Genomic DNA, 17,998 nt, shown 5'->3' on the forward strand with positions numbered 1-17,998 from the left:
TCCTTGTGTTTCTCCTTCTCCGCTCACACCGGTCTCTGTTCCGGTTGGTAAATTCTCTGTGTCCATCTTTTGTATGCATCTTCAGGGTTAACAAAGAAAATGGCACGACCTTTCTGAATTATACTTTAGTTTCGCTGTTCGCAGTCTTCTTTTGACTTAATATAGTTCATCTGTTGCTTCTGTACTAGTAAGGTATATTCCAGGTATGCTGTTATTGTGGCAGACGCCCTTTGGCTCGTACCTCCTTTACGTATGTGCTCTAGGATCTTTTCTCTCTCGGTAGTTCAGTATCCAAGCTATTTTTGGCCTTGGCGGTGCACATGGCGGCGGTTTCCTCATCAATGATCTATGCGCCCTTTCGACCGTTAAACCTTGGCTGACGGCCTTCATGCAGCAGCAGAGTCTCTATGTAGTTGGTTGGGTTCGACCACTTTTCTCCTTCTGGGAGCCCAATAATTCTTACATTGTTGCCTCTGACCCTTCCTTCTGCATCCTCTGCTCTTTCCTCCGGGTTGCACACCTGTTCTTGCAGGACCCCGACTTATCCATAGTATCAAGCTCCTATCATAACACTACATGGGCACTTGGTCGTGTACCTAATGAGGATCCTCACTTTTGAGTAATTCCTCGCTGTGCTTGCTTGGCCCTTCAGTTGTATTGGTACTGCCTTCACTCTCACAGTCAGTATAGTTTGGCCAAACAGGTGCCCAAGACATGTCCAGTCTTGCTTAGTTTATTTGTATAGCGCAGCCAAACCCTGGGGTAACTGGGTGCATTAGACTTGTAGACAGCATAGATTATAGAAGGTTGCACATACAAATTTGATGATAGTAATAAATACAATAAGAGTAGCATGAGGGACCAGGTTACAGGATGGTCCAAGTCAGAAGATGGTGCCAGAGTAATGTGGCAGACTGGGTTACAGAATGGTCGAAGTCTATGGAAGGCACTTGAGTAGCAATAAGGAGGAGTTAGCTGAAGATAAATGGCCAACTATTCCCGAATCGTGAGCAGAGCCTTCACTTTAGCTCTGAATGACCAAGACGAAGTCAGCTCTAATTTCTGTAGGAAGTGCATTCCAGAATTTTACGGCTAGCACCAGGAAACTTGCTCCCCCTGCTGTTTTCAAGTTGAATTTAGGAATGTTTAGTTGGTGCAGGTATGGGGATCTGGTCAGTCTGGAGGTGCTTTGTCTGGTGAATTTTTCTGATAAGTAACGTGGGGCTGCCGGGGAGAGGCATTTGTGTGTAATAAGTGAACGTAGTTTAATTCTGTCGCAAATAGGAAGCCAGTGTGCTTCCTTTCTGAAGGTGGAGATGTGAGCTTTGCGGGGAAGATTAAAGGCACATCTGAGTGCGTTATTCTGGAGAACCTATCTGTTCAGATTGTTATTGGTGGAACCAAGAAAGAGTGTGTTGCAATAATCCAATCTGGACAGAATCCGGGCTCTAGCCAGTGTAAGGCAACTGTTGATGAATAAAAATGGTTTACAGGCATTGATAAGTTTATTGGTGTAGGCTGTGGATGAGATGGTGGTGGTTTTGTTTTTTGAGCGAGAGTGTGGAGTCAAGATACACACCCAGCGTTTTGACTTCTTTAGAGACTTTTATTATATTTCTATCAATGGTGAAGGAATGGTACCGGGGGTCAAATTTGTTAAGACGGGCCTGGGAACCCACAATCAGTAGTTCCGTCTTGTCGTTTAAGCAAAGGCTATGGGTGGCCATCCATGCTTGGATTTTAAGGTAGATTTCATTTAGTTTTGCAACATCTTTCTCATAGCATCCGGTGAGTGTGAGGACGACGTGGGTATCGTCAGCATAGTTAGTATATGTGACACCCAGGTTGTCAAGGCGTTCAAAGAGTAGCTTAGTAAAGATGTTGTAAAGCGTGGGGGAAATACAGGACCCTTGGGGGACTCAACATTGGATTGGGACAGGGTCGGCCGCGGCTGAAGGGGCGAAGTCCCTGGTCGTTTTGTCAGAGAGCAAGGACCAAATCCAATTGGTGGCATTCTGGGAGAATGCGGCAGCCGCAGAGAGGTGTTTGGTCAAAATTTGATAGTCGACCAGGTCGAAGACTGCAGACAGATCCAACAAGAGCAGGATGGCCAATTTGCCCTTGTCTTTAGCTTCATCCATTTGGATTTATAGGTCCAGGAGGGCTGTTTTGGTCCCATGCCTGGGTCTAAAGCCAGATTATCGCAGACCTAGGAGGTTATCTTCCAAATGTTGTCGTATTTGGAGGTATGCCACTCTGTCTAGTATTTTCAGGAGGAAGGGGACAGTCGTGATGGGTCTATAGTTGGCTGGTATATTGGGGTCTGCGTTTGGTTTTTTCAGTAGTGGTAGGCCCACGCCTCTTTAAGGTTGTCTGGGACCGATGCGTTCTTAAATGATAAATTGATCAGGGTAGTGATGAATGTAGCTAGATCTTTGGCCCCATCCTTGATAACTGAGGCAGGGCACAGGTCACCTTTACAGTTGGAGGGTTTTAGGCTTGCAATTATGTTAACTACTTTGTCCTCTGTGACTGAGGAGAAATGGAAGGGGGGACAGTTAGGTTGGGTGGCGCTGGATTCTGAACGAGTGTGGTCATTGAGGATGATGTTTAGAGCTTCTTCTAATGCGTTCTAAAGTTCAACTAGGTGGGTTGGGGTAGAATTAGTAATAGTGTGTGTGTTGATCGGATGTAGTAGGGGTCTTAAATTCTCTAAGGTTATGTTATGCTTGTTCCTAGACCTAATTTGTGGTGCAGTAGTTGTAGGTGCGCTTTTTATTGTGTCTTTGGGTATGGTGAAAGTAATTAGATGGTGGTCTGTCCAGGCGCAAGGTATGATGTTGATCAGGGAGATGTTGCAGTTGGTGTTGGCCAACCAGTCCAAAGTTCTGCCTTTGGAGTGTGTAGGCTTGTTGATACGTTGTGTAAGACCTAGTTGGGTGATGGCGTCATTGAGTAGGGAGGCGTTTGCATCATTAGGGTTATGAAGACTTGGGTTATGATCCGTTGATCCGAGGCACACTTCATTCGCTTGTGCCTGCGTCCTCCAGAAACACCTCCACGGTCCCAGCTGTACTAAGTACCTGAGTCACTCCTGTGACGTACGGTGCAGTCCTCTGTTTCTGGAGTCTTAATGCATGAACGGCCTGCAGCGCTTCAACTTTTGTTGTCAGCCCTGTGCTGATCTACAGAGCTGCTGTCTCCTGGCATCCGCATCTGTGGAGGCTTTGACATGCCCCCAGCTTTGAGCGCTCTGCAGGCTCCCCTTTGTTCTGCGCCGCCATCTTTATTTTTTTCCATGAGTCAGGGCCTGGACTTTACTCGGATAGTAGTGCACTGTTAATAAGGCACATCCAAGACTCTGTGTGCCCTACTGAGCAAGCCTGCTTCCTTCACTCAGTGTTGCAACGACCGACACTGAGGCTTGCTTAAACAGCCTCCTCTGGATAGAATCATGTATGAATCACAGGAGCCACAGGAATCGTGCCCTACTGCATGGCTGCTTAGCCACGCCCCCCCGTCGGGTGCATAGTTGGAGGGGGTGTGACCTGTTAGGGTGTGTCAGTGGTGCGCAAGTAATGCCTGTTAAAGATTAACAGAGGGGGACAAAGAGCAGTATACTCAGCATTCCCGCGGAAGGCCAAAAATGCAGGGTGGCATGGGATAGAGTTGGGCATGGCTAAACCTCAATTCACGCTGCATATTTCCTACCGGTGTTCACCCAGCGCTTTCTGCTTTAGCCTGCCGATAGAATCTAAATCGGAGCTCATCCTGCGTGCCAGTGCATAGTGCATAGTTTTGCCCAGTCAGAACTCAAAGCAACCTGCACTCGGCTGCATTAACAAGCTAGACCTTACCACTTCCTGCCCACCTATGTTTGGTTCAGTAGGTGGGCAGGAAGTGGTAAGGGCTAGCTGGAGTGTGAGTGATGTACATCAGGATTGGGATACTGGCGGCAGGCATAAAACAATACACACTGGGTAGTCGCTAATAAGCAGTGTTATCACTGGTGAACCACATGCAACATGATTTGAAAGCTGTTGATGAGCACAGTACCGCATGCCCTAGGTTATCACTGGTAGGCAATAAATTACATGTTTGTACTTTAACGGCAAGAAAGGTGGAGTGAGCAATGGGATGTTACTTGTGAACAGTATGCAGAAGGAATTGGTTACTAGTGGTAGGTGGTATACAGTATACACTGGGAGGTCCCTAGAGGGCAATATACTGCAGAATGTGCACAATTAGCATCAAACAAGCAACATTATGCAGTGGAATAACTCTTGGTGCGGCGTATGCAGCATGGTTCAGAGTCTAGCAGAGCGCAGGGTGCACTGGAGGGTATCACTAACAGGCGCAATACACATGATTTATTTACTAACAGCATGCATTAGGTTAACATTGGTGGGCCAAAAGCAACAAGTTTAAGAATGATGGCAGCAAACAGCATACAGAGAATACTGAAATATCACTGGCGTGCAGGATATCGCATAAATTGAGGTTTGGTCTGTAATTTGTGGGCAGCTGGAGCAGAACGCGTAGGACCGATGTACAATATTTGGCGGGGGTGAACTCACACAGTAATTGGTGGATGGTCGCGCCCATGGTGGCTCTGATGATGAGCTTGGTGGGGGAGATATCCGGCGGGATAATAATCAGCGATTGGCGGTTAGGACGAAGTTGTGGAACCGCATTACGCCAACCGGGTAAGGCTGCTAATCCTCCTGGGCATGTTGGGGTCGTGCTGTGGCACAAATCTTATTTTAGATGGATGCGTGGGAGCATGCACGTAGGTCTGGGGTGGGGCAAGCTTGGAGGAGATGTGATGGCTTACCAGTGAAGCCTCAAGTTACCACAGGCTCGTCACGTAGGGTGCCTGAGAGTCTCCAGGTGCTACTCCAGCTGCTCCCGGCTCCGACAGCTTTGGACAAGAGCCTTTGAAGTAAGGCCTTCGACCGACGGGCTGGCTTACGCTCGCCGGTCCTCCGGGTTCAATGGAAGGTCAGGCTGCCTATTGGCTCGAATCGGTGGTTGCCAGGTCGATGAGAGGCACAAACAGACCGAGTTTTGGGTGACAGGCAGTTCATAGTGATAGCATCGACAAACCATAGCATTGACAAAGCACCTTAAAAAACATTTTTATGGGAGCCCCCCCAACCCCCTTTTTAATGGTTTAAAACACATTTTTACTAAACCCTTTACCATTGAAAAAAATGCATTCATTGTTTTATTTTGTCAATGCTTTGTTTTAGATGCAATGACCGGGTACCGTGGCGGCCATCTTTACAGGTCTGAGACAAACGTGATTGCAGGAATGCAAACGTGGAGACGCAGTCGTAGTATCAGAAAAGATGAAAACCCTGCTGTAAGCAATAAGTCGGCCCTTTTGGATTAAGAATAAGGCGTATCGCCTAAAATATGAAATCGCTTAGCGTCCAACTATGTGAGGTGCACAAGAGCCATATAGGCTTACCTCCTGGGAATGGGAATGCTGAATATGGACGGTGCGCTGCTCCTGCGAGTGTGGACCTTCCCTGGCTCACGGTGTAGGGAATGATCCTCTTGGGATCTCCTTGAGCTAACTTTATCAAGCAATAACAAACCTTGTGCTGAAAGTACCTGCCAGTGTTATTTCCAAAGTAGTCTTCTGAGAGTTAAGGCCTTAATTGGTTGGTGCTGTATATGTGCTACTAGTGTAATACAAATGTCTGTATGCCTTTCCTTGCACTGGCATCCTGTTAAAAACAAGTATTGGCAGCCCCAACTCCTTTGGCTTGTGTACAGGTGTTGGATGGGAATTTGCCAAGCCCTGCTATTATGTGTCAAGGTGCTCACCTGATTGTGCAGATGCTACCACTAATGGCCATTTAGTAACATTATGGCAGTGCCTGGCAAATGCCTTCACAAAAGCAAAAACTGTTTGCATGGCCAATGCTTGTTTCCTTCTTCGTCAACCTCAGACCTTTACTGGATTTCAGTTGGGGCTCTATTCTCTCACATCACTGATGGAACGTATCCTCTTTCTGTAGACACCGTGCTGAAGGAAGCCAGACGTCTGTTCTCATTACCAGCAGATGAAGAGACACGGCTTTGGGTGAAGAACTCAGACGGCTCTTGTGAGAGGCTAAGGAACATTTACATGACGGTTTTGGATGCCTGTCTCAGCACGGGGCAGGTAATACCTGTGTTAATGCTTGTATGAGTGTGTTCCTCTTAGGAAAGAGACGAACGATGAAACGGGGTGTGTGGACTATACTCCCCTCTGAAGATCCTCCTGAGAAGCCATAAAGTATGCACAAAGACAATAACCCTATTACCTGTCAACAGATTTCCTCCCCCTTCACTGCATTATGTTGGCAAACAACGGCTATGTGATTCTTTTTTGTTTTTTCTTCCAAACTACCCTCTACATCTTATAAAATGTTACTGAGTATTGACCCCTCACACCAGAGGACCACCCTTACAGAACTCTGTTAAATACTCAATTCTGTTATTGTTAGCTGTCTGTGCCCTGCCTGCTACTCTTCAGGGCCAAGACATGGAATGGCAGCAAGTTAAAGCACCTCTTTTTAAAAAAAGACCCCTTGAATGAGCATTGGCCTTGTGCAGAAGGTTCTCTCTCTCCTGCCCCCCACTATATCACTCCAGTTTCCATTCTGTCCCCATGCATGTTTCACTTGTTCAGCAATTGTATGCTGTTTTACCTGGGTCTGTGGTACTTCTGCCTAGTCCTCACCTGCAGGTTTCACTTGTGTCTTCTAGACAGTCATCATGGAGACACGTAACAAAGATGGTACCTGGCCCAGCTCCCGGCCACATGGCATGTAAGTTTCAATATGCCCTTTTCATTATGTCTCTAAGATGTTAACAGATTGTGGACCCAGAAGGCAATGGGCATATTTTATGTAGCCCTTGAAATGTGGGATGAAGTAGTGCCCTAGTGCCAGAAATATATAGATAATCAAAAGGCTGGAATGTGTAAGTTCTAGTTTTAGAATAACTGCATGTTTGTAGTGAAGTTTTCACTTGCAGCCATTCCAAAATGGTCACATTCTGATACTTCTGTTTTCTTGTTCAGTAACTTTTTGAAAATGTTTCAGTAACTGCATGATTGAGAGGTTATTCCAGAGTCCCAAACCCAAGGTGTCATTCATATAGGCCTTGAAACTATTTTACTAAAGGATTGAACTTGTGTCATCCTGCTGAACAAGTATCTTTCCTCATGGTGAAACCACAGATTTCGGTGCCTTAAATGTCATAGGTCATAGTGTCCCTCAAATTTAAGAAGCAATCTTGATGTAATGATAATGCTTTTTCGAGGGGATTGGGTCCTCCGGCATATTCCTTATCAGACAGGTAATCACCACAGCTGTGCTTCTTACCTGTCATAGATATGGAATACGTCGTCTGACCATCCCATCGAAAGAATGTTACCAGGTAAGAAAGTAACTTGTTCTTCTAAGCAAACCCATTTTTTTTTCAGCCTTTCAGGACAAGGTGCAGTCACCAAACTTCATGACATCCATGCCTAAATAATGTATCACCATTTTAAGATTGTTTTATCTTAAAGCAAACAGAGCTTGGTGTATAATAAATTATTCCTCAACCCCCAAATCCCCTATGCACATTACTTTCAACATTACACACTGAAGGATAGATCACACTTCAGGTTTTGCTTCGATTGCATTGTGCCAGTAGTTTTCCATCCTTAATTAAAAAGAATAGATCTTCTTTGAGTACACCCCCATGACTGACCTGAATATAAACCAAACCTACACTAGAGCATCTTGTTTTTTTTCATTTTGTGCTGTCACCTAGCTTTACTTTCGTACAAACGGTAATGAATTACACAATTTCATGAACTGCCCATTTGCGCAGTTTACTAAATTAGTACTTTCTTTCAAAATAATTATTTGTCACTAGTTTCTTAATCCTTTTATTTTTTGTTTTTAAATTTATATGTATACCTTTTTGACAAAGAAATTTTCAGTTCTGCATTTTTGTACAATTCTAGTCCAATATATTTTCAATTTGTACATTGCTCTACCACATACAATAAATCATATTCCTCATTGTTTTTGCTTTAGTGAAAACTGTTTCTTTGTTAATACATTTTCAGAGCTCTTTAACCAGAAGTATAGTATTCCAATATTTATTCAAAATTCTAAATATTTGACTACTTTGGAAATTGCATTTCTTTATGAACATACATTTGCCAATCATCTCCACATTGCTTTTGTTTTGAGGTATTAAGTCTTTCCTTTTTTGGTTTTTGCTTCTGCATTTTGATGCCCCTTTCTTTGTAGCCTCTTTACACAAATCTATCTCGATGTCCCACATTGTTCTTTAAATGTCTTTTCTTCTCTACAGTTGTTTGGCTCTCACAAATTCACCTACCAATATAATTGATACTTTTTTGTGGCAGCTTGAAGCAAAGAGTGTCATGTTGACATTAGGTTGTTTCAGTTTCAATCCTATCATTCACAATATGTATCTCCAAATCTAAAAATAATCTTTTTTTGTTGATCACGTCACTGTGAATTTAAGGTAATTGGGTTATTGTCCACAAATCACTTCAATTAATTTTGAGTACCTGCCCTTATTAAAATGTCATCGATGTAACGTGCCCATTTAATTAAATTTGTCTGATCATGATATATACATATTTCTTCTAGGAAACTGGGGAAGATGGGGAACATTTCGACCCTATAGAAACTTTTATTTGGTGATTATCATTGTCAAGGTGAAAAAAATTATTTTCCAAAATTAGTTTTTGGGATTTGTGTCCTGTTCTTCATGCGAACGTTGCTTCGCTAGGGCGGTTCCCCACTCTTTGCTTGGAGTGCCTAGGCCTGGAACATTGTTGGGATTTGTGCATCTACCGCAAATCACTCTCCGTCCGGGCACTCCAGCATTGTCTTCTTCGGTGGGGGGTGGTGTTTCAGCACGTTCCTCCACCTAATTTCCAGCTTTTCATCGACTAATAGAAACGCCCGGTAAGTTCTTTACTTGTTAGGGCGCCCCGGCTAGGGGACACCTTCCCAGGTTCTTCCAGGTCTGGGGGGGGGGGCTTGTGTAGCTCTGTCACCAGGGCTACCCCTGGGTCCTAATAGGCGTACCAGAGTGTTATCCGAGGGTTCCTGCAGCCGACCTGCCAGTACCGGACATCGTTCTGAGGTTCACCATATGGGGGCTAAGTTTAAGCCCAGTTTGTATGTGGCTCTGGATACCAGGCTTCGTCCTGAGGTCTTCATTTCTGGAGCTTTCCACACTGACACCGGGGGTACGCCCTGAGGTCTGTTTCTGGAGCTTTCCATACCGAGCCACGGCTCAAGGCCCCTCTTGAGGGAGCTTTACGTACCGGGTTAAACCCAGAGGATCCTCTGGTTGAGGCTAAGGTCAGCACTGGGTTGTGGTTGTACCGTTTCTGTCGAGGGGACGAAGAGGGCGGTCACAGACCATTACTCCTCCACTACCGGCTCTGCCGAGGTTCCTCACAAGTGCTACCAAGTTTAGTTTGTTTTTTTACATATTTACTGGTAGGGTGAGTGACAGAAGGTGGTGATCTGTCCAGGATTGGGGGTTGATGGCAGTAATTATAGTGCCACAGTTAAGGTCGGCTACCCAGTCAAGGGTCCTGCCTTTAATGTTGGTGGGTAGGGAGATTTTTAAGTTAAAGCCTTGTTCTCTAAAGGTGTTGGCGACTGCTAGTGCTTGCTGATCATTTGGGTCGTTCAATCCTAGATTGAAATCACTGAGTACTAGCTTTTGAGAAGATGTTTTGACATTGTCCGTTATTATTGGCAACAAGTCTTCCTTGAAGGTGCCAATGGGACCCGGGGGTCTATATATTAACTGGCTAGTTATAGTGTGGGACTTGTCGATTGGTATTTTGGCTGTTAGTAGTTCGCAGGATGAGAATTTAGGCATAGTAACTAACCTGATATCTAGGCTTGATTTTAGCTATGATGGCAATCCCTCTTCCTCTGGTATGTGCTCTGTCAACTCTTAGTTGTCTGGAACCGAGAGTATAAGTGCCGGTCCAGTTGCAGCATGCAGCCAGGAATCGGTAATGGCCAAGGAGTCTTAAGTTATCTGTGGTGATTAAATCAGCAATATCCGTCACGTGCGCTACCAGCGATCTCGCAATAATTGGCGTGCCCTTGATAGGCTGTGTGGCAATATTGTTAGGGAGGGTCCTTTGTTTCTCCATCATGGGGTCTGGCATGGATTCACATGCTCATGAATATTCCCCGTCATCAGGCTGGGAAACCTCGGTAAAGAAAAAATCAGTATCAGTTTAATTTCTGATCTGTCTTTCTCAGTAGTAACCAATCACTGGTCTCTGGGTCAGACTGCCCCCAGCCAATTACTGCCCTCACCCTAAGCCCCACTTCTGGCAGCCATCTTCAGATTTTTACTGCACGCTCAAGTGTTGGGAGTCCTCGTGTTTAGCTCTCGAGCTTTTGCTGCGTTTTTGCGCTTTTTTCAAAGAGAATTTCTCATTTTTCAGTCAAACAGAGCCTCAAGCTCCACCGTCTCTACATCCGATTAATGGGTATCCGTGTCTGATTTTTTTTTTCTACGCCCCTCAAGTGTGAAGATTTCGTCGAGTTACGTTTCTTGGGGAATTCCAGAAGTTTCTGCGGCCTACCCAGACATGGCCCAGGAGAAAGGAAGCTCGATGCCCGGAAAGCTGTTCAGGGTTTGCCCTGGATGCCAGCTACAGAATGTGTTCAAGGAGGACGGGCATTCGAACTGTCTCTACTGTCTTCATGAGGACAAAAAGCACGTGGAGAAGGACACTGCGTTTTGCAGGAACAAGCGGTCTTCTAAGTCCTGTGAGGGTGCCCCGGCGACGGGCGCCCAACAGAAGGCAAAGCACCGCGAGTCCGCGGGCACCGGGAGCGCCGAACGGTCGGGCTCTTCGGCTGCCAGGCAGGGCGTGCCTTCCCCGGCACCCTCAACCATGAGCCGAAGCTCTGGTTCAGGGAAGAGGAAATCTGAGAACCCGGGTAAACCTCTGGAGAGGCCCGGTCGATCTCGAAGGATTCGGCCGAGGGGGAGTGAGACGGTGACCCTCCCCCCAAGGTGAAGGCCTCAAGCGCGCCTAAGGCGTTGAATGCCTTGATTCACCCGGCCAAGGCCTCTATCGAGGGAGTCGCGGCGGCCCTGGCGCAGCCTGTGGAGGCTACACCAGTGGAGGTGACCTCGGGGCCCAGAGTCTCCCTCCCTCCGCGGAGGGAAGCCTCTTTCATACCCATCGAAAAGACCCCCGTGATGATCCCGGCGGAAAAAGAGGGGGGGGCTTGTGGCCATTGTGGACATTGACACAACATCCGAGGAGGAGCTGGCAGAAGTCCTAGAGGGCCTCGATGAGGGTGTCGAAGAGGCCCGTCCCCACGGGAGGGATCCCAACGTGGGTGACGACGAGAGTGACAGCGGCACCGGCGAGGGTCCTAGTCAACCGTCGCTTCCGGAGCCGCAGGATAACTCGGCGGCCATTTTGTTGGCAATACAATCCTTATGTTCGGAGATGAGGACGAGATTCCCCTTACCACCGACAGAGTACCCGGTACCAGGTCTGACGGAGGAACCAGAGACGGTCCCGGCAGGAAGCCCCCCGAACAAGAGAAGACGGATCCACCCAGCCCCGCCTTCTCAGCCCTCGCGGCCTGCTCAGCCTTTACCGACGTCCCCGTCCCTGGGGATAACACAGGAACAGACACGGCCACGACGGGTACCGACGACGACGGGACAGAGCTCCCATCACCAGCCCGGGCCTCCCCGTCCGATGAGATCGGATCTTTCCATGCAACGATCGCCAGGGCATCCGAGCTTTTTCAGCTCTGCCCCGAAGAGGAGGAGGAAGGTTTCCTTTACCAACGGCGCGAGGCCAGGAGGAAGTCAGTCCTTGCCGTGCCTCTGCTGGATGACATCTGGGATGAAGGTCTCACCCTTCTCAAGAACCAGTCTACGACGCCTGCCAAGAAGGATCGGTATGAGAAGTAGTACCGGTTCCCCGACACGGCCCCTTTGTGCCTTCCCCGGACTCGGTCATCTCAGCGGCGGCCAAGAAGAAACTGCGGGGGGGGGTGGGGCGCATCCGGCTCAACGTGAACTTCCCCGCCAGACGGCCAAGGGAAGACGCTGGACGCAATGGGACGAGTTATCTCGTCGGCGGCAACAACGATTAAGGTGGCCAACGCCCTCGCGATCGTGACCCGCTACGACAGGGAGTTATGGTACAAGATCGCCCCCCCCCCTGTTGGACTTCCTACCGGATGACAAGAGGGCCGAGGCCCTAGGCCCTGGAGATCTTGCAAGAAGGCGAAGTGGCGTCAGACCACGCCATTACGGTGGCAACGGACATTGCCGACACGGTTTCCGCCAGCTAGGCAACAGCGTTTGCCTTAGACGACGAGGTTGGCTCAAGTAGACGGATTTCCGCCAGGATGTACAAGCCAAGGTGCTGGACATGATGTTCGACCGGAACAACTTGTTTGGGAAAACGGTGGATGATTCCCTCCAAGCCATCAAGGCGGACACAGACTGCTAGGGCCCTAGGCGTTCTCCGGCAACGGAGGCCGTCATTTCGGAGCACCGGAGGCAAGCAGGGGGCCTCCAAGGGATTCGGCAGTGGCTCCTCTACGTACCGCCAAGCGGCCCGCTCCTCGTCGCAGGAAGCCTATAGAGGACGAGGCAAGTCGGGTGGGGGGGGGGGGGAGGCGCCGTCATCGCCAGGGAGGCCAAGGCAGCAAGGCGTCCTCCAAGCAAGATTGAACCGACAGCGGGGTCGGGCCCCCACCGAAGCACTTTGCTGGCTGGCAAAGTTCGTCAGCGTGTGGGAGTCCATCTCCACTGACCGTTGGGTGCCGGACGCCCTGGCCCAGGGGTACACCTTCGAATTTCTAAAAAAGTGCCCCCGCATTCCACCCGTGGTCAGGAAGGAAAATCACATCCCTCAACTACTTTTGGAGGTGAGGGCGTTGCTCAGAAAAGGTGCCATCAAGCTCGTCCCAAAGAGGCTCCGGGGCTCTTGAGTATACTCAAGGTACTTCCTAGTAAAAAAGAAGACAGGAGGATGGCGCCCCATCCTGGACCTGCGACGGCTGAACAAGTGCATCAAGGCACAGAAGTTCTGGATGGTCACCCTCCAGCACGTGCTTGGACAATTGGAGGAGGGCGATTTCCTGTCGTCGTTGGATTTGGAGGATGTGTACTTCCACATCCCCATTCTGAAAGGTCACCGAACGTTCCTCAGGTTCGTGGTCCAAGGACGGCACTACCAGTTCAAGGCCCTCCCGTTCGGATTGAAGTCGGCACCCAGGGTGTTCACCAAGTGCCTCGCACCAGTGGCGGCGCGGCTGCGCCTGCTGAGGATACACGTCTACCCCTACCTGGACGACTGGCTCATCCGAGCAGGGACAAGGGAGCTCACCGTGGATCACACAGCAAAGACCGTCCAGCTGCTCTCGGACCTGGGATTCTACAACTTTCCCAAATCCCACCTGGTCCCGTCGCAAGTCGCACTGTTTCTGGGAGCAAAGCTCGACACAGTGGCACGCCTGGCCTCATCGTCGGAAGAAAGGACTAAGGCCATCCTGGGCAAGGTGCAGCGTCTGCTGGCCACGGACGTGGCCAGGGTGAGGTCCATCAAGTCCCTCCTCGGGATGATGTCGTCCTGCATATATATTGTGTGCCTGTGCAGGCTTCGGATGCGCCCTCTGCAAGAGTTCCTCGACTCCCGCTGGATCCAAGCGACGGGCAGCTTCGAGGACGGGATTCCGCTCGACGAGACCTTCCGTCAAGCGATCCGGTGGTGGGGCACCTGCGCTCCTCTGACGGCGGGCACAGACTTTCAGACCCCATCCCACCAGATAAGTGACAACGGATGCCTCCCTGGAAGGGTGCGGAGCACACACGAGAGATCTTCACGCAAGAGGCCTTTGGCTCCCGGAGGAGAAGATGCTCCACATCCACATCCTGGAGCTCCGTGCAGTGTTCTGGGCCCTCGGGTCCTTTCTCCCGTCCCTCAAGGGCAAGGTGGTGAGAATATTCACCGACAACACCACCACGATGTTCTACATCCGGAAGCAGGGAGGAACCAGATCCCCTCCCTCTCCAAGGAAGCCCAGAATCTGTGGCATTGGGCCGTCGCCCAAGGGATGTTTCTGATGAACTTTCATCTGGCAGGGATAACGAACACCATCGCCGACTCACTCAGCAGGGAGCTGCGCTCGTGCCACGAGTGGGAACTACGTCAGGATCAAGTGGATCGACTCTTCCGACGATGGGGAAAACCCCAGATCGACCTGTTTGCCACTGCGACGAACTCCAAGTGCCAGAGGTTCGCCAGCAGGTTTCCCCAGCTGAGGAGCATGGGCGATGCTTTCTTGTTCCCCTGGGAGGGCCTGTTCCTTTATGCATTCCCTTCGTTGCCGTTGCTGCTCCGACTCGTCAACCAGCTGAAGAGGTCCCGGGGCAGGATAATCCTGGTCGCACCGGCGTGGCCGAGGCAGATCTGGTTCCCGGACCTTTTGGACTTATCAGTGTCCCCACCAGTCAAGCTGCCGACGGATGCGGATCCTCTCTCCAGAGAAGGAGGCGCCATACTTCATCACAACCTGGAGTCGCTGAACTTGCAGGCCTGGCTCCTGCAGCTCTAGAGTTTGGAGGGTACGATATCCCGGCTGACTGCAGAGAGGTCCTTGAAAAAGCCAGGGCGTCCTCAACTCTCAAGTGCTACGGACATAAGGGGAAGAGGTTCTCTGTCTGGTGCCGTGCACAGAAGATTAACCCTCTACGGATTACGGCCCCTCAAGTACTGCCGTACCTACTGTCGCTGGCCAAGGCTGGACTGGCTCACGCCTCCATCAAGATGCATCTGGCTGTGATCTCCCTATACACGAGAACCACAGGACGGGCGTCCTTGTGGTCCCATCGCCTGGTGAAGGAATTTATGAAGGGACTGTTCCGATCGTTCACGCCGGTGAAGGCCCCTGCCTCGGCGTGGGAACTCAACGTGGTGCTGACCAGGCTCATGGGGGCGCCATTCGAGCCCCTGCATTCGGCACCGTTGAAATTCCTGTCGTGGAAGGCTGCGTTTCTGGTGGCCATCACCTCCGCACAGCGAGTGGGAGAGATCCAGGCCCTGTCCTGCAAGCCTCCATACTTGACTTTTCACGACACGAGGGTGGTGTTGAGGACGCAACCCTCGTTTATGCCCAAGGTGCCATCAGACTTCCACCTCAACGAGCCCTTGGTTTTACCTGTTTTCTTCCCGTCGCCTTTGTCTCCGGCCGAGAGGACTTTGCACTCGCTGGATGTGGCTAGAGCGCTGAAGTTCTACGTGGACTGCACGAAGAGTTTTCGGAAGACATCACAGCTTTTTGTAAACTTTGGACCTGTGAACCAAGGGAAAGCTCTCTCGAAGGCTTCCATTTGCATATGTCTCTCCGGCTGCATCACGCACTGTCACCGGTTGGCAAACCGACCTTTGCCTGACCGTCCGAGAGCCCATTCGATCAGTTATCGCTGCTACCACGGCGTTCTTGTCTGGTGTCCCCTTGCTGGGCATCTGCAGGGCTGCTACGTGGAGGTCGACGCACAACGTCACGAGATTCTACTGCGTCAACCGGGATTCCAGGGAGGAGTCCAGGGTCGGCCAAGCGGTGCTGCGCAACCTGTTCGCCTAAGGTGAGCCTGGTGAGGAGGTAAGAACTGCTTAATGTTGAGTTTTGATGTAATGCTTAATGTTGAGCCTTTTTTCCACCTCCCGTTGGTTGTGCATGTGTGTACTGCTATGTATTCTTATATTCATGAGCATGTGAATCCATGCCAGACCCCATGCTGGAGAAGGAACAAGTTACTTACCTGTAACTTGTTCTCCAGCATGGGTCTGGCATGGACTCGGATGCGAACCCTCCCACCTGCCCCTCTACGGCTCTTCACTTGGTCATACTGCCACTTTGCGTGCTACCAAATCTGAAGATGGCTGCCAGAGGCGGGGCTTAGGGAGAGGGCAGTCATTGGCTGGGGGCAGTATGACCCCGAGACCAGTGATTGGTTACTACTGAGAAAGACGGATCAGAAACAAAACTGATACTGATTTTTTTTTTTACCGAGGATTCCCAGCCTGACGGGGAATATTTATGAGCATGTGAATCCATGCCAGACCCATGCTGGAGAACAACAGTTACAGGTAAGTAACTTGTTCCTTATTTTGTTTTGGTAGTTTGTTCTGGTTTGTTGCATTTTTGGTTCATTTTTTTTTCTCTGTCTGGTAATGTTAGTAGGGGTATTGGGCAAGATATTAGCATGAGGCATATTCAGCAATGGCTGGAGTCTCGCGCTAAGGATTCTGTCTATGGTAAGGCAAGGGTTACTTGCAGGCTCAGGTTTGGTGTGTATTCCATTATCCTGTTATTTGTTAGGTAGTGAGTGAAGTCTATCGCCTAGTCTGAGGTTTCTAACTAACATCAGGCAAGGTCTACTTGGGAGCATAGGTTTGATAAATGATACATTTACGTGTCGGTTGAGTGAGGGTGAAGGCTGGAACTCCAATCACAGGGTCTAGGTTTTGGGAGTTAGCGTATTTCAAGCTTCTTTTCAGGGAAGTGTACCCTGAGCCTTCTGTCCCACCTTCGGCCCCAACAGTTCCAATGCAGGTTCTGGTTGTGCCACTTCCTCCACCGCTTCCTTCTGGACCTCCTCCAGCTCTTCCTCCTCTACCCGCCTTGTCTCCTATAGAGAAGACACCGGCGGACCGGGACAAAACTTTAAAACCTGAGGCAGTATGGGGTGGGACCAGTCTTCTGCTCCCGCCTCGTTGGATGAGCCTAAAGTGGATCAGGACAGCGATGAGCAGCCCCGCTCGGTGAGAGCATTCCATGACCGGTTCCTGGATATTATGGCTCTCCTTGACATTCCAGTACCTGAGGCCCCACTCCGCAGGAGGGGGTGCTTTCGCAAGCCTTTAACCTGTCACCTCAAGAGCGCACTGGCCTGTTGCTCCAGAAGGATGTCTTGGCCAATGGCCGCAAAGTCTGGGATAAACCCCACACTGGGCTACACATCAAGAGAATTGACGCTCGATACAAGCTTCATACCTCTGAGGAGATAGCCTACGGATAGGCTAGATGACTTTAAAGCCGGGTTGTCAGATGCCAGAGTGCTGGTGCAGGATCTACTGGAGGCTGCGGCACACCATGCAGATACCACACCTCGAGGCCTTATGTTAGGGGTTGACACCTCTCGCCAGGGGTGGCTCCATGTGACAATTTTCAAAGGAAGCACAAGACAAAGTACTGGACCTTCCTTTTGACGGCAAGGAATTGTTTCATTCTTCTACTGACTAGTTTTAGGCAAAGTTTGTATGCAGTACCCTCTGGGAACACTACAAACTATGACTACAGGTTTAGGCAACCCAACCTTTGATATGAGCTTGTACTACACAGTTTTGGTAGCGTGTTTGAGCAGCCAGGCTTATCTGAAGAGGGAAAATGTGAGCTGTAGTGGAGTTATACAAAGATTCAGTTACAGGTATTCAAATAAACTCTTACACTCAAGGTTTCTTGGATAAACAATTTATTTATCAGTCAGTTATAAAGCCTTCTTCAGAAGGGAGCAATAGACTAGTAACACACAAATATACTTCAATACTGTACACTTAGTTTCTGAATCAGGCAAGACCCTTTTGGGATGGCCCACATACACAAGCTACACCCACAAGTGACTTCAGTAACTATGGTGCTGGGGACATTACTATCGTACTGTTGGCATTCAGAATACTCTTTAAAAAGTAAGTAAAAGTCGAAGGTTAATAGAACACAAGAATGTACAAATATTCATAAGCAGGGCAAATACTTGCGAGATAACACTAGAAGAGTCATTCATTTCAATAGGCCAAAGTCTTTGTATAGGATGCAGCACTTCAGGTAAGTAAATGGAAAAGTCTTTGCACAAATTCTTAGGAGTCTTTGAGGAGAAGAACCAA

The 17,998-nt window shown here is 49.2% G+C and overlaps 1 protein-coding gene across 1 annotated transcript in view; it reads left to right on the plus strand.

Annotated features, from left to right (window-relative positions):
• USP11 (ubiquitin specific peptidase 11) overlaps positions 1-17,998 on the plus strand; it is a 2,050,211-nt gene that overhangs the window by 456,928 nt on the left and 1,575,285 nt on the right. The window contains exons 5-6 of the mRNA XM_069647415.1: positions 6,030-6,175; positions 6,763-6,824. Coding sequence (XP_069503516.1) covers positions 6,030-6,175; positions 6,763-6,824 — 208 coding nt within the window. The remainder of the gene's footprint in view (positions 1-6,029; positions 6,176-6,762; positions 6,825-17,998) is intronic.

Source organism: Ambystoma mexicanum, chromosome 2q (assembly GCF_040938575.1).
Source record: "Ambystoma mexicanum isolate Mex_15411 chromosome 2q, UKY_AmexF1_1, whole genome shotgun sequence".
Taxonomy (NCBI): Eukaryota; Metazoa; Chordata; class Amphibia; order Caudata; family Ambystomatidae; genus Ambystoma; species Ambystoma mexicanum.